The sequence below is a fragment of the Camelina sativa genome, chromosome 15 (assembly GCF_030686135.1).
Source record: "Camelina sativa cultivar CO46 ecotype springtype chromosome 15, ASM3068613v1".
Classification (NCBI taxonomy): domain Eukaryota; kingdom Viridiplantae; phylum Streptophyta; class Magnoliopsida; order Brassicales; family Brassicaceae; genus Camelina; species Camelina sativa.
Genome location: NC_141894.1, coordinates 29,619,500 through 29,636,709, shown reverse-complemented (window position 1 = coordinate 29,636,709; position 17,210 = coordinate 29,619,500). Strand labels below are relative to the sequence as shown.

The following is a 17,210-nucleotide window of genomic DNA, read 5'->3' as shown; positions in this document are numbered from 1 at the left end:
TTCAACCATTTTAAACGATAGGATCGAGGGTGGTTTGTGGTTTCAAGAGATAATTTCTTGACTAAACTAGAACTTGCAACATTAGTGCAAGATCCTCCGTCTATGATCAAGCCACAAACCTTCCCACTTACAGTGCAACGGGTGTGGAAGATGTTTTCGCGCTGGCTGGCGTCGTCGGCGGTCGCTACACTTGTGTTGAGGATGCGTCGTATCATCAAGAGCTCCCGAACGTCTGGCTACGCTACGGCCTCTTCAAGCTCTTTCTCGACTCGATCTTTCACCTTGACCTCTTCTCCATCGGACTCGAGCTCTTTGGACTCGGTAATGATCATCGTGCGCGCGTTTGGACACTCACGAGCATAGTGGGCTCTTCCTTGACATTTGAAGCACATAATGTCGCGACTCCGGACGTCAGTGGTGTTACATCGCGGGTCTTGGTGCTCGTTGGTGGCCGGCTCTCTCGGTTTGAACCTTGTGTCGACGTTGGTCGCCTTTGGCTTTTCTTGGGACCGGTTTGATGTTGACGCATTAGGAGACCAGCTTGGAACTCCTTGAGCTCTGGTGCGACTTGTGGTAGCGTTCTTCTTCTTGATTTGACCCTCAATTTGCACCGATAGGTGCAACAATCCTCGAAGCCTTGATAAGTTTGGCGTTCGACCTTGCGCGTGATTCGGTCTTGTAAACCGTCCAAGAACTGCGCCATGATGAGTCTTCGACTTGTAGAAGATTGCGCAAATGTTCAAACTCCGCGAAGTACTCTTCCACCGATCGCGTGCCTTGTGTGAGCCTCCAGAACTTCTTTTGGAGCTTGCGGTGGTAGAACCGTGGAACGTAACGCCTTCGCTTCTCGGCCTTTAAGACCTCCCAAACGGTGATTGGCCGGTCTCGGTTACGGCGTTGCTCAGCTTCAAGACGGTCCCACCAGGTGAGAGCGTAGTCGGTGAATTGAGCTACGGCGTATTGGACTTTGTGCAACTCCGGGTAGTTGTGACACGAGTATAAGTGGTCCATGCGGCTCTCCCATTCAAGATAGGCCTCCGGATCAGATTTACCGGCGAACGTTGGCGCTACCATCTTGTGAACAGGATTGTGATGTCTTGGAGCTTTGTCATATGGGTCGTCACGTCGGTGACATCGTCTAGGTCTTGGCTCATAATCCTCTTCGGACTGGTCGCTTTGCTCCGGCGCTTGGCGTTGACGCCGCATAGGTAAGGGATCTTCCCTCGGTGGGTTTAATAACTCAAGTCGGTTCATACACTCGGCTAGTTGCTCAATGCCGTTGCATAAAGCTGCGAGAGTGACTCCTATTTCGGGTGGTGGTAAAGGATTTGCTGGTGGTTGATGATCGGCCATCGTATGGACGGTCTATGGTGACGTGGAGCTTCACAATGCGGCTTGGTTTTGAATTTGAACCTCGTCAAAACAAAAGTAAAAGCACGTGAGTATCTAACGTTCAATAAGACCACAAAAGAGATATTTATTTCGTCACACAAATAATTGATGACAGCACACGACAGCGAACCTGAGACTAAACAAATGTAAAAGCAAAAGTGCAAAACGACAATAAATGCTTTATGACCAAAAACAAGACTCTAACTTTATCGATCTAGCAAAGACTACGCAAGAACAAGGATGAACAATATGGAGAACAGGATGAACACGAAACAACCTAAACAAACGTCTAACAACACAACACATGCACCAAATTAAACCAAATGACTAATCGGAACATGCGGAACGAGATAAAGCGTACAAGACTACCAAACAAGCTCAAGATCAAAACTTTAAACAAAAGGAATGAGTTTTAGAAAGATACAACCTTGCAGGAGCTTTTGAAGCTCTGATACCAGCTGATGTGATCGTCGGACGCCTTGCGGATCGGTCTGAAACGAACGTCCTCGGTCAAGTCAAGCTAGGGTTGACTTTCCTTGGTCAAGCCGTGGTGGGTCGTCTCCGCGGTGGAAACCAACAGTGGAATCGAAAGATGAAGGAAAATCAACGAGTGGTTTGAGAAATCTCGAACTTGGCCTCGATCTGGTCGAACGGCTATGGTAGGCTGCGAGCGGCTGCGGGAGGCTACGAACGGTTGCGACGCGAAACGATGGACTCGAGAGGTTGCGATGCGGAACAACGGTGGACTCGAGAGGTTGCGGGGTAGAACAACGGTGGACTCGAGAGGTTGCGATGGAAACGTCGATGATTGCGAAGGTGGATCAAACGATGACACGAGTGGTTTGGCTCGCCACTCGATACGGTCACTAGCGAACGACGAACCCGGTTCGAGGTTTGCTAGGTTTCTCTCGATAGTTAATCCCGGATTGAGGCTAAAGAAAGGAGTGAGACAAGATCAAAGAATCTCTCTTTGAGAAATGTTTTTAATTTCATTCAAGTCTCCTGTCTACAAAGAGCTAAGAGAGGGTTTAAATAGCTAGGTTAAGAGAAGGCTCAAGGACACGCGGACTCGCAATGGTCCGCATAGTTGTCCTTGGACGTGTTCTCTTTGAAATAGAACACGTCGCTCCTTTTGACCATCAAACTTAGCCACAAAACACTCTTAACGTTCAAAAGAGAATATTCTAGAGTTCAAATTGAAACGCACAGCATAAGGAAAGAAAGATAACCATCTTTGGCCTTGACGCGTGAAACACCTTGGCTTTGGACGTTGTGCATTGAAGCTCCTCGCCTCGTTAAAACCTCCTCCAGTAAACCACTTGGAAAAAACGCGGAGTGAGGAAAAAGAGTATGATTCCTCACTTACAATGACTTGGTTATCTTCACCCTTGGGTAAGGGTGAAGACCATGCGAACTGATTCTTCAAGGTCTTCTTTGATCGGGTAATGCTGGACGAACGCTTGAACAAAGAGGTTGATACTCTGCTTGGTAGACTTGGCGGAGCTCCTTGACCTTGTCGTGGCTCCCGAGAGGATCGCTGGAACCTTGTCCGTGCACGAAGCTGGAGTCTCGGTCGCATTCGACGCGTCTCGGTCAGGCGTCTTGGTCGCGTCCGATGCGTCTCGGTCGTCTCGGTCAGGCTCCTGTCCTCTGCTCACATCACCACCGGTCACCCAAATCAGACTCCACCGGTCAATTCAAACCAGACTCTCCCAACCATCACAACTCTGCTCCCCCCCGAGCCAGCGTAAACCTGATCCTCTCGGTCAACACATAGAAACCCCGAGATTGAACTCCCATAAATCCCGAGATCCTCATCCTGGAAAATTTGAGATTGACCCCCCCATCAATTTCGTAAATCCGCACCGGAGCCTGCGTCGGTATCACTGTTGGCAACCACTCCAGCACCCACGTCAACAAGTCCGGAATCATAGCATTTCCACTGAGAGTCCCACCTACTGGAACTTCTGCACCCGGAACTCCAGCACTACCGGCCAACCCGGCACCGACACCGCCAACAGACCCCCTCAGCGCTTACAGTCTTATTGATACCACCACTGGCCACACTCATCAACCTCTCCTGGAATGCATGTGACTCGCCGATGCCCTTTACCGTCACACTCTTGTCCACGATACCACTAGCAACTTGGCCTCTGCCCCTACCACGACCACGTCCGCGTCCACGACCAGCAACAGCTACACCTCTAACCATCTGCACTACCCAGAACAAAAGGCTAAACACACAATTCAAAGCCTCACACAAAGAACACATCTTACCGTGGAATCTCACTGAAGGCTCGAAGAGGATGATACTAGGACTCCATACCATATACAAATTGACTAACTACTCATAATTAATGAAAGCACCCAACCACAAATCAACATCACACATCAACCAACATAGAGATCAATTCAACCAATAAAATCCGTAAACCGCTCTAAACCATGCATTAACCCACCATAGAACTGTAAGGGCTCTGATACCAAACTGAAACAACTCGACCCGTTTTTTTTTAATAATAACAATATATATATAATTAAGCATCCACTACTACTTAATTAAGCAACCCAAACTACAATTCCTCATTAAACCATCAACAACAAATATGCACAGTGGAAACATACCAACAATACAAAACCAACATATCATCAATGCAATAACATTCTTAACCATTCTATCCAACAACCTAGCATAACTCTATCCAAAGTTCCAACATCAATAACATAACCATAACACAATAACCAAGATCCTAAATCATCCTCCCCCTCATTGCCATGATTCCACGTCACATACCTGCACACCACAAACAACAATTGAGATGCGTAAGTATTATCATAAATACTTAAGGAGACAATCTTCGCATCTACTGGGCTATACACACAAGCAACTGAGAAATCAATGTTTAACAAACAACAACCAAACACAAACAAACCACGAAAACAAGCATCAGCCGCTGCTGAAAAAAATTGGTGTCGATCGGCACTCCTCCTTGGTGTCGACCAACACCTACCTGGTGTCAATAGACACCGACTCTGCAACATGTTCTGCACGAAGCTGAAAGTCAAAGAACCGCTTCCCAAATCCTTCAAATCATCCGAAACTCACCCAAAAGTCCTGGAAATTCATTGACACCAACAACCAACCACACACATATAAGAAAACAACACAAACTGCCCAAAACAAGCAAAAAAAGAAAAGATTATCAGGCTTAGATCAGCCATGGTCATACACTCACTTCTTTTGTAGAAAGTTTCTGACCCAAACTGACGAATCCAACACTTAGAAGACTTCTCCTTCGTTTCTAGTACTAGATCTCCACTCCATAGTAACATATCTCACCAAACCAGGTTAGAATCTCCAAAATTCCTCAAGAATTTTCTCTCTTCTCTCTTTTCTCTTTAGAATGGCAAAACAATTTCTTTTCCACGACCTAGGTCGAGTTTTGCCTTAAATATGTTGGTTAGGGATTCCCCATTAAACCAAACTGAGCCAAAACGACAATTTAAAATCAACCCATTCAAACCGAAATTAATGGTGTCAATCGACACCCACTCCCAAAACCCACAATTTGATTCGCGGACGTTATAATTATTATTTTAAATAGTTTGTTATTGTTTCATAAGATTTCTGAAACAATAAATGGAATCTGTTAAATAATTCCAAAAATATTGTTTTTTGTAATTTTTTTCGAACACTTGATAATCAAATCCTTTTTTAAAGGATATTTTTCATTGTGGAAAAAAAAGGATATTTTTCATATTCCACGTTAAAACTTTCATTTCCAAGCATAGACGGAGTGGTTAGAGAATCACCAACGGTTAGAACTATTAAGTTCTAAAAATGTTGTTAAAAACAATAAAAATAATACAAAACCAAAAGTTAGATACTAAAGAGATTTTTGAAAATTTTGGTAGTCCAATGGTAGAACTATGAGGTTCTAAAAATTTGAATTTTTAAAAACATAAAACTTGTAATACAATTAAATTTGCAACAAGAAAGAAGAAGAAAAATCACACTAAATATTTGGCTCTGTCCAACATCAGCTCCAGCCAAACAAGTTTTCACTGCAAATGTGAATATTACTTTGATTCCAACATCTATGAGAGGCATGTGAATACTTTGCCTGCAAATGAGAACAGAAACAAACAACATGAACACAGCTACACAACTGATTCAAAGAAGCTTATTCATTCAAGCAATAAAACAAACAAAAGACATCATTGAGTTGATTCAAGAAATAAAAGACATAAACAAACTTAACTAAATTGATTCATTCAACCATTAACACAAACAAAAGATATCATTGATCCGATTCAAGAAACAAAAGGTACAAACAAACTTAAACAAACTACATAAAGTTAAACAAGAAACTGAAACACAAACACAAAAAAAAAACTGAAACACAAACTTAAACAAGAAACTGAAACACAATTCAAGCATTTGACAACATGTCAGTGATTAACTTGTTCTTCAAAGCCAATTCTATATCACTAAGTGGCTCTGTTTTTGCAAGGAGACTGTCCAACATGTTGTGCTTATTACGCTTCTCCTTCAATGCATAATCCTCCTTCCTCAATTCATGGTCCTTCTGCTTTATCTCCCACGCCTCATTCAACACTACCAAATTCTTGTTCTCTCCTTCCACAACTTTGCTATTCCTTTTACCTTTGGCCTTTGACGCTTTAACACCAGGAGGACGAGCCATTGCTTCATCTCCATGGCTAATTGTATTGGGGTTTGTTGACTGTCCTGAAGCTTGAGACCCATCGTCAACCTTTCTTCTTTTTGACGAGCCATTATCTGTTTTATAAGATGCACACCATTTCTGATCATGGCGCAACTCCCTCCAACAATGCTCAAGTGTGAACTTGACGTTGTGATCATTATGGTAGATTTGGTTAGCAAGCTTCATGACATCATTTTCATTCTGGCCACTTGACTTCTGCTTTGTTGCAGCCTCTAAGCAGCCAACAAACTTGCACACTTGGTCATTTATCTTCCCCCACCTTTGCTTACAGTGATCGACCTCTCTCTTTTGCATACCAGCAGCCTGAGGACTTGCAGCAAAGTAATTTGCAATGCGTTTCCAAAAGGTCCCACCCTTTTGACCATTTGCAACCACTGGGTCCTTGCTTGTGTTCAACCAAGCACTTATGAGGACGAGATCTTCTGTAGGTGACCAATTCTGTCTTCCTTTTCTATCTTCAGTTGTGTTTTCACCTTGGCTTGGAGCATTAGTCCACTGGGAAGTAAAGACAGGGACAGGGGATACCGGCTCATACTGTTGGCTATTCAAAAACCCTGAAGAGTTACTAAATGGATTCGAAAGATCCATTCCTAGTTTCTGGTGGTTGTTTATAGGAGAAAGAAAGATCAAAGGAGAAGGACAAAGTGAAGGAGAAGGAAAGAAGGTTATTGTGTTAACCGAACATGATGTATTCATTCATATATAACAAGAGGTTATTGTGTTTAGGGCACTGTGATTAATGTTTTTAGCATTCAATGAGAAAGACATCAATGGTATTACCTACTAACCCAAACAGCAAGCAAGCATTTATCACAGATTAGACAATGTGACACAAACAAAAGATATAATTGATCCCATATACAAATGATTTTGGGGCATATCAATGACATACACATACAAAACCAGTCTAATATAGCAAGCATTTATCGTCGAAAATGGTTGGGGCATTAACGCTAACAACAGTCACTAATCGATGCAGCTAAATGTCACTGTCAAAGCGGTTGGGGCATAAACACTTATCAGAGAACCCTAATTTCGAATCAAAAGACGAGAATTTAGAGCTAAATACACAGGAAAAAGGGCTAGATTCGTACCAGCAGAAATTTATTGGAGCTTCCTTGAACGAAATTTGATTCGTACCAGCAGGAAAAAGGACCAAGTAAATTAAATTGTAGTAGGCTATCAACTTACACATGTAGTAGGTTCCGCTAACATTTAGCACCAAGTAAATTAAATTGTCTTATCGATTCCTTGGAAGCGCCATCAACTTACACATGTAGTAGGCTCTGAAAAATTTCACAAACGTTATCATTTTATAAACCAATATAACTTTCTTTGGTTAGTTATTAAAATTAATTAAAATACAATGACATTATTTGTAATATATCACATAATAGTAGAGTTAAACTTCTAACAACATTGCTTAAATAAGTATATAGAAATATATTAACATTTTACCGAATCTATCTAGTTCCTTTAAAAGGCATTTTGTCACAATCTTGTCATTGTATCTTACCAAATATTAAAATTTTACTGATTCCATCTAGTTCTCTTAAAAAAGCAGTTTTTGTCCTCTCTTTTTGGCATTTTTTGTGGTATATATGTGGATGAGGAGACCAAAAAGAACAAGGAACATATAGGTCCTAACCATTATATTTTATCTAATTCAGGTCCTAACCATTATACTCAAATTTAATTTGGAGACATATCTTTATTTTTATTTTTTTGAACAAACTGATAAATTTCATTAATCTTAAATCTCAAACAAGCTCCATAGCGAATTACAGACATACAAGCTTAAGGTAAGAAGTGCCTTAAAAACACCAACAAAAAGTAAACTAAGGATAGAAATAAGCATATCTTGAGTCGGTACAGAATTGGATCTCCAATAGCTGGAGACAAGAGATTCATATGAGAAAACATAAGTAAACGAGCCTCTGCTTGAGCCTCTAAAGATAAAGGGACATGAACATCCATTTGATCCCCATTAAAGTCTGCATTGAACCCCTTACAAACTAATGGATGTAAACAAACAGGCCCGGTTTAGAGGCAGTGTAGACGGTGAAAAAGTACCATGTCTCCAGATTTTTGTGATTTTTTCTTTAAGGTTTAGGGTCATAAAGTTTGATATGTTGCAAATATAACCCTAGTTTTCTGGAAAAAAATAAAAAATTGAGCACGAGGTCCCAAAAATAAGTGAGCCGGCCCTGTAAACAAATAGTGCGTTCTTCCACTAAAATTGGTTGGAATGTTCAATATACTTCAACAAAAGAAACTAATGTAGATCGAAAAACAACGATCCCAAGAGCTTCATTTGAAAGTGTAGGCTCCAAACTCTACAGTAAGGGCAAATAAAACTATCGACCGGGAGGAATTTTCCTAGTTAAGTCTTAATGGAACAAATTTTAATTCCTTGACATTAAGAAAGATCTCAACGATCAATCCACAATCGTCTATATATAAATTATAAAAATGATCTTAAAATGATATATTGCAGATAAAAATACAAAAGAAAATATTATTGGATACAATATAATGATGTTGACACAACAATTTATAATTAATAATTTTAAAATATAAAAAATTTAAACAATAATTTTTGTGACCAAAAGTTTGGTATAAAATCTTCAATAAAAATTCGATGTCAATACTAAATAATAAAATCAAAATAGATAACCTATTTTTTCCCATAAAATCAACATCTACCTATCAAATATGTGTAAGATGCTAAAAATACATATTATAGAATTGACATTGTGCATAAACGCAAAATTGTATTAAATTTTTGTAATATAGACTAAAAACATATTATAGAATTGACATTGTGCATAAAATTTACGAATAATAATCAAATTCCACATGATAAAAAATTCGGATATACAAGAAACAAACAATTATGTCTATACTCATGTAACTTCTTACTTTATTTTTAGAAAATATTACAAATAAAAGTATGTGAATTAACAAACAAAACTAAAATGTTTGAATATTACATGTTGATGTATGAAATCGACAATGTAAATAATACGAATATTTTAGTGAGAATAAATCGAAACTGGTCTTTCTATTTAACGTAGAATTTCAGACGGGTTTACAGAAAATGACAATCAAAAAGCTAAGCGCAGTTAATACGGAAATAATTGCTCTTTTCTCTCTAATTGCCCAAAAAGTGGATCCCTAGCTCTGACAATGACATCATGTATATATAGTGGGCCAGTGACCTAGGGCTTCTGCTGTCTCTCCGTAAAATGACGATTTTGCCCCTGCGGCTAGATTGGCTGAATCCAAGACTTCAGGCCCAAAACCTCCTAATATCTTCTGTTTGGGCTTCTATAAATGTTGGGGGCAAAGCCCATATCCAACAATGGTCCCCCCCCTAGTCCGATGTGCGATGGCTTGCCTGAACCCGTCGGATCCAACTATGCGTCCTCATGTCCATTTTGCGGGAAGAACAGAAGATCTCAAAAGTTTTGTCACCTTCCGAAGGATTCCGGGATGAATAGTGTGTTGCACACATTTTTCGAGGTATCCAGGAGATTCCGGGATAAACAGTGTGTCGTGCACGTTTTTCGAGGCATCCGGGAGATTCCAGGATGAATAATGCATTGAGCGCTTTTTTCGAGGTATATGGGAGATTCCAGGATGAACAGTGCGTCGTGCAAGTTTTTCGAGGCATCCGAGCTTTAAGCGAGAGTTTTGCATGTTCTGCACGTTTCCCATCGCCGAATTCTGGTCACCTCCCCCCGTCGTGCTGCTGAGCGAGACTTGGACGGTTAGGCATCCTTGAGTCTCGACCTCCCGCCGTATCCGCAGAACGAGACTTGGACCGTTAGGCGTCCTTGACTCTCAACCTCTGCGCCCTGCCGTGCGTCGCCGTCCATGGACCGGGACAATGAGGCGTCCCGGTCTCCACGCGAGACAAGATGACGGTGTTTAGCGGATTTCGATAGAGAAAAGGGGCGGTGATGGCGTGGCGAGCTCGAGATTTTAGTGGCAAGATCGTGTGCGAGGCCATTGCGAGAGCGAGGTTCTGCGGTGAAATTTCGTGCGAGATCATGTGCAGGATTGAGGACTAGCGGCGCACAGGTCCCGTTTGCGAGATACCATCGCGAACCCGTGGAACAGTGGTGGTGAATCAAATTGTTGAGAATTGTCTCCCTTGAGTTCGAGGGCGCGGGACCTTGGCGAGATTGAAGTATTGACGAACCTGAGCCATGCGAGCTTCAGCTAGCGAGGTCACGTTGAGCCGTGCGAGGGTGCTTTCGACGTAAGGCAAAACGATGTTCTCGTATGAGTTGGCGCGATTGCAAGATTGATGGTGGCGTATGTGATGTGTTTGTTGTTGCGTTATGCTCGCGTTCTGAGTACCGATGGTGAGGTGGTGAGGACAAGACCTTGGCGAGGTCGAGATTGCTACAAGGTCGAACTGGATTTTGATGATGGCGAGGTGGACGTAGCTGCGCGCGATTCTTGAAAGTGTAGAAGCTGAAGTGATTTTTCCGTGGGGGTAATAGCGAGATCCATGTAACGGCTTGACGGCGCGATGGTCTCCATATAGGGGCGAGATGGTAGTCTTGATGGCGAGCTGCACTTTCGGTGGCAAAGTCAAAGGCCTGATTGACCTTTGGTGGTGAGATCGAGTTTCGTGGAAACGTGGTGGCGAGATGGGTTCCGTACGTGACTGACTGGCTGTCGTGAGGAAGGCGAGTTTGCTAGTTTAGTTGAAATACTGATTACGACGAAACTCAGGACTTGATGACGACAAGATTGTAGCAAGGTCGTGACCGGGGCGAGGCCAAGGTTTGGAGAGCTCGGATTTGTTTGCGAGACGCCATCAAAGGTAGCGAGGTCATACGAGAGTTACGTACGAGACGGCGTGTTTTAGGTGATTCGAACTTTGGCTGCGTGTAGGAGAGTTGGCGAGCTCGGCACTCATACAAGGTTGCCACGTAGGAGACTTTGACGAGCTCAATTTCGTGACGTTGTTGTGTCCTGGCGAGATCAAGTTGGCAGGGATGTTTCTGACGAGGTCGCCATTTGCGGAGAAATCGACGAACTCATGGTGATGGTGCGCAAACCGTTCAAAGTTGTAATTCGGGTGTGATCGATCTGTCTTGAATAATACGGCGCTCTTGACGTGGTTCGTTGCTCTAATACTGACCGGTTGCTTGGTTGGTTTTGCAAGGTCTCGCGCAATGGCTTATGGGGACGATGTCTTCGATGATGTTCCGGAAGGGCATGGAGATGATCAGTATGGAGCGCTAGAGAGAGGCTTTGACGAAACTGGACCGAGCTGCCCTTCATGGTGGGAGCCATCAGAATGAGGAGGTGTCGTGACAGATCTCGCGGATTTGACGGAAGAAGATGTTCGTGTGCTCGAAGTAATGTTCCCTACAGATAGCCGAGACCTTAGTCTAATTCCCCTTCCTCCAGGTCGCGGGAAGGTTCTCCCATACGAGGGGCATGCTAGGTCGGAGTGCAGCTGTAGATCGCTGGTCGTCGGCATTGCTGCTAGAGACAGGACTTCAAGACGTCGCAGAGATTGTGCCAGAGACGCTAGGCCAATCCCACGGACAGGTGACGGCGAATTCTTCTCCTATGATGGGCCGATAGTAAGTCTTTAGCTCACTTGTTTGACATCCTTCAAATGCCGCATAACTTCCAGCTTGCGCTGCCGAGCATCGATGAGCATCCGTGGAGCTGTCCCAAGGGTTACCTTTGCGTATACGAGGATTTCTTCACCGAGTGCGGCCTTTGGTTTCCGATTCCAGAGTTTCTAACAAGCTATTGTGCGAGACGGGGGATCGCGTTCTCGCAGCTGTCAATTTCTTCTATTCGGAACGCGGTGGGACTTGCAATAACTTGTGCCGCAAAGGGAATTCCGATCGGCTGTGACCTCTTCGAGCTTGTTACGCAGTTCACGCACGACCGTACGGAACTTTGCACTGCTTGATGTATGCGAGGTCTCACAATTACGCGCGGCCAGAAAAGTAACATCCTCGGCTGGCAGAGACGGTTCTTCTTCGTGGAAATAAACAAGATTTCAGTTGAAGATCCGTTCACAGCTTGTTCTCATGCTTGGAACCTGACTCCCGGTAGCCGTGGTTGAGTTGGGTTTGTATTCTGTGATTTTCGATTCTGTTTGCTGACCATTTTTGTTTTGTATTTGCAAGCAATCCTCCAGCTTTTGCAGCGTGTGACTTTGGCGTCGTTGATAAAGCTTCTTCTTTTATTGAGGGTGCAACTTTGCGGTGGCCGGAAGTTCTTATACATTTTAAGACTTGTAAGTTTCTTCATTGGTCTGTCTTCGTCTTCGAGATTTACGTGTTTTACGTCTGAGGCTCCTATTTATTTTGCAGGTTCGCGGACTGGATTGCAAATGGGAGATTGCCCAATGCCTTGCTATGCTGACCTGTTCGATGCCGAGGATGCGCCTACTGTCGCTACTGAGGTTGTTGCGCCGGTAGCGGAGACCGGCGGGGAGATCGTTGTTGTGGAGCGCGAGGATGGCGAGGTGCCTGTTCCGGATGGTGAGCCGGATTGTAGGTCCCGTTCTGCCGATGTTTCTGCGGCTTGTGCTGCAAAAAAGCCTTCCTCGGGGTCTTGTAGGTGTGCTTCAGCAGCTGGTGGTGATCATTCCCGGAAGAGATCATCACGCTCGAGTCCTCGGAGTGATGCTGGAGGGAGCTCTAGGCGTCCTCATCACGCAGAGGATGGTCGCAGGAGAGTCGACCATTACGCGGAGGATGGTCGTGCAGGGGTTGACTACTCATTTTCCTTCCGCTACGATGTGAAAGACCAAGCGATTACTAGCGATTCACGAGCTTGCGCTGATCTTGCTAGCAAGATTCACGGTGATATTGTTCCGCTTCCTGCTCCTGGTGACTTGGCTTGTCCAACTACGTACGAGGAAGCCGTTCGTCGACAGTTTCAGGTTTGGATCCAATCCTTCAGCTTGCCTTAATATGAATTTTACTTAGTTGGATCCAAGCCGGACTTGTTGTTCTTGCTTTTGATTTCGGATATTTGCGAACTTAGTTGATTTGATTTCTGAATTTGACTACTTGCTTCTTATCGCGCAAATGTTGATTATTGCCTATCTTTCGTTTATTTCATTATGATGAAGTTGCTTTGGATTTGTCTTTTATCGTTGCAGGGCATATTTTGTGGTGTAGGACGTCTCTTGGCTTATCCTGGATATGTTATTCCCCATAACGGCGAGTTGTAGACAAGATGGACTTCTCGTACTAGTTAGGTGCGTTCTGTCGTGATCGGCTTACCCTGTAGGTGCTGCAGGGGTCACGAGACTGTGCGAGTCGGGATCTTCGGCTTATTCACTCTGCGCCTTGCTAGCTTTGCGAGTCTGGGCTCGGCTTATATGTCCTTACCAAAGTAAGGACGTGGATTATTTCACCACGACACCCATGCGGAGCGCTTGCGAGTATGGACTTGGCTTTTATTCTTTACCAGAGTAAAGTATGGATTATTTCACCATTACATTTGTGCGGAACGTAGAACTGTGCACCTGGCCAGGGCGTCAGCGTGAAAACGAAGGATTTGCTCGAACATTTTCTTTTTTATTGAAGTTATAGTTGCACCTCGTGAAAGGCTGCCTACGTACCCTCGAGAGGGATTAAACCATTCGTAGTTCGTATTACATAAGAATGCTAGGTGACGAGCTGTTTTTTCTTTTTTGTTTTTTTTTTTTTGTTTTTTTTTTGGCAGACGTGCTCATTCTTGTTGGACTAATGGTAGTAGCGCTTAAGGTTGGCGGAGTTCCATGATCACGGGACTGGCGTGCCGTTCATTTTATGTAGCTGATGGACTCCTGGCTTGACAATCTTCGAGTCTAAGTAGGGACCTTCCCAATGTGCGCCAAGCTTTCCAGCGTTCTTCTCGGCAGTGTTTTCGTAGACTTTGCAGAGGACGAGATCTCCCTCGGCAAAGTAACGAGACTTGACTTTTTTGTTGTAAAATTTTGCCGCTGCTTGCTGGTAGTTCTGAATGCGCAATAGTGCCTGGTCGCGCTATTCTTCGACGAAAAGTTGTCTGTCGCACAACATCTTGTTGTTAAACTCCGGATCGTGGACTAGCGTAGAGCGTCGAAGCATCAGGATCCCGACTTTGGCTGGTGCGAGAGCCTCCATGCCGTATGCGAGCGAGAATGGTGTTCGTCATGTGGATGTCCGCGGTGAGGTTTGGTGAGACCATAGAACGCTGTCGAGCTCATCTGCTCAGAGTCCCTTCTTTTCGTCGACGCGTTTTTTGATTCCAGCGAGAATTGTTTTGTTGGTTGCCTCTGCTTGTTTGTTGCCCTGCGGATATCGTGGAGTCGACTTGCTAAGGCATATCCGCCAGCCAGCGCAGAATCCTTCAAACTGGAGCGAGATCAATTGTGGCCCGTTGTCGCATATAATTTCGTATGGGAGTCCATGCCTGCATATAATGTTTTTCTAGACAAAATTCTAGACTTCGTTGGCTTCAAGCGAAGCATACGATTCTGCTTCAACCCACTTGGTGAAATAGTCCGTCATGATCAAGAGGTACTTCTTTTGGCGGGATGGTGTTAGTGGACCGACAATATCTATCGCCCATCGCATGAAGGGATAGGGTGGTGACGTTGTGCGCCGGAGTTCGGTCGGTGAATGAATAAACGGTGCGTGACGTTGACATTTCTCGCACTTGGCTACGAAGGCGGAACAATCAGCGACCATGGTTGGCCAGAAATGGCCATTGCGGCGAATTCGAAGAGCCAATGCACGCCCCCACCCCCCCGAATGGTTACCTCCAGTGCCTTCGTGGACCTCTCGCATGATGTCGTTGACGTCCTTTGCATTAACGCAGATGAGAAGAGCGCCGTTTGCATCCCAACGAAACAAGCTACTATCTAACATCGTGTAATGTGCGCTCTTGACACGAAGACGCCTTGCTTCCCACTTGTCTTTTGGCATAACTCCATCCGTGATAAATGCTATAACCTCATTTTGCCAGTCGTCTCGCGAGGAGGCATCGGGCGCTGGTACGGGCGTAGCTGGAGTGGTTGAATGCGCAGCTGTTGAGCTTGTGACTGCTAAGGTGATTGCTAAGACGCTGCTCGGATTTGCTTACGTTTCCGTTGAAGGGGCAATTTCTAAAAGCATGGCATCGATACTCGGTTGATCAATGCTCTCTACAGGTATTACTCAGCGGAGGTCGGGATCAGATGTAGAAGCAAGCGTTGCAAGTGCATCTGCTGGAGCATTGTTGCTGCGTGGAATCTTGACGAGCTCAAAAAACTCGAACTGTTGGGAAAGGTCGCGGACAACTTTGAGATAGGCATCCATGCGCACGTGTCTTGTTGCGTAATCGCCACTGAACTGGTGCGTGACCAGTTGAGAATCGCAGTAAGCTTATATCTTTTTGACTCTGATTCCATGTGCGAGACGTAATCCAGCGATTAGCGCTTTATACTCAGCATCGTTGTTTGTGGCAGAGAAAGCAAGGCGGAATGATTGCTCCAAAATTTCACCTGTTGGCGAGGTTAGGCGTACGCCTGCTCGCGAGCCCATTTTTGATGAAGCGCCATCTACGTGAAGTGACCATATCTCGGGCGGAGGGATGTCAGCTTCGAGTTTGGGAGAGAGTTCAACGAGAACTTGTGATTTTGCGCAAGTGCGGTTCTTGTACTCAATGTCGTATTCGCTTAACTCAATTGCTCATTTCGCGAGGCGTCCTGATTGGCTTGGACTATGAAGGATTGTTCAGAGAGGCTGGTTCGTCAAGACTTCAACAGTGTGGGATTGAAAGTAGGGGCAAAGCTTGCAAGCTGAAATAACGACCGCGTATGCGAGCTTCTCAAGAGTCGGGTACCGAAGTTCTGCGCCATCGAGAGTTTTGCTCACATAGAAGAATGGATGTTGCTCTCCATGATCTTCTCTAACGATCACACCACTTATAGCTGAACAGGAGATGCTGATGTAGAGATACAAAGTTTCTCCTTGCTCGGGTTTGGCCAGGACTGGCGGAGATGATAAGTAATCCTTCAACTGCGTGAATGCTAGCTCGCATTTCTCAACCCACTCAAAGCGTTTATTTTTGCGGAGGAGCTGATAGAACGGCAAACACTTGTCTGTTGAACGAGAGATGAAACGGTTCAGTGCGGCAATTCGCCCAGTAAGTCGCTGTACTTCGCGTGTGTTTCTTGGAGACGGGAGATTGATGATTGCCGAGATCTGTTTTGGATTCGCTTCTATGCCGCGCTTCGTAACGAGGTATCCCAAAAATTCTCTGGAAGTAACCCCAAATGTGCATTTCGCCGGAAACACCTTCATGCTGTACTTGTTGAGTATCTCGAAACATTGCTTCAGGTGTGCGACATGATCTGCGGCCTGAGCTGATTTGACGAGCATATCATCAATGTATACTTCCATTGTTCTTCCAAGTTGACTTGCGAACATCCGGTTCACCAGTCGCTGATATGTTGCTCCAGCGTTTTTCAATCCAAACGTCATGACTCTGTAACAGAAAGTGCCTTGTTCAGTAATGAATGCAGTCTTCTCACGGTCGTCCATGTGCATCATTATCTGATTGTAGCCCGAGAATGCGTCCATGAAAGATAACAACTCGTTTCCTGCTGTGGCTTCAACGAGCTGATCAATGCGCGGGAGAGGAAAACTGTCTTTCGGACAAGCTTTGTTGAGGTCAGTGAAGTCGACGCATACTCTCCACGTACCGTTCTTCTTCTTAACCACGACTGGGTTACTTAGCCAGTCTGGATAACGCACTTCAGTAATTGATCCCGCATCAAGCAGCTTCCGTACCTCATCATTGACCGTTGTTGTTCGCTCCGCACCGAGTTTTCGACGCTTTTGCTTAACAGGTTTGTAAGGTTGATCGATGTTGAGCTCGTGGCTTGTAATGCTTGGATCGATCCTGGTCATATGATCTATCGTCCATGTGAATGTAGTTGCGTTTTTGCGCAAAAACTGGACGAGCTCGTCTCTTAGAGCCATTGGTAACTCGGCGCCTATTCAGACGCAGCGTTTGGGGTCGGACAGATCGATGTTGACTTGGATTACAGACTCCTTTGGA

The 17,210-nt window shown here is 44.5% G+C and overlaps 3 protein-coding genes across 3 annotated transcripts; 1 reads left to right on the top strand and 2 right to left on the bottom strand.

Moving 5' to 3' along the window:
* Positions 1-5,643: 5,643 nt before the first annotated feature.
* On the bottom strand, positions 5,644-6,868 carry LOC147927316 (glutathione S-transferase T3-like). Its single transcript, XM_087487658.1, has one exon. The coding sequence runs from the start codon at positions 6,834-6,836 to the stop codon at positions 5,826-5,828; it is 1,011 nt and encodes a 336-aa protein (XP_087343784.1). The 5' UTR covers positions 6,837-6,868; the 3' UTR covers positions 5,644-5,825.
* Positions 6,869-11,524: 4,656 nt separating this feature from the next.
* Positions 11,525-13,924, top strand: LOC147927315 (uncharacterized). Its single transcript, XM_087487401.1, has 7 exons — positions 11,525-11,752; positions 11,806-12,056; positions 12,314-12,423; positions 12,500-13,074; positions 13,297-13,357; positions 13,428-13,532; positions 13,866-13,924. The coding sequence occupies exons 1-7, from the start codon at positions 11,525-11,527 to the stop codon at positions 13,922-13,924; spliced, it is 1,389 nt and encodes a 462-aa protein (XP_087343527.1).
* Positions 13,925-15,091, bottom strand: LOC147927314 (uncharacterized). Its single transcript, XM_087487400.1, has 3 exons — positions 14,637-15,091; positions 14,290-14,518; positions 13,925-14,167 (listed from the first exon to the last, which is right to left on the bottom strand). Exons 1-3 carry the CDS (start codon positions 15,089-15,091, stop codon positions 13,925-13,927), a joined length of 927 nt encoding a protein of 308 aa, XP_087343526.1.
* Between the last annotated feature and the right edge of the window lie 2,119 nt (positions 15,092-17,210).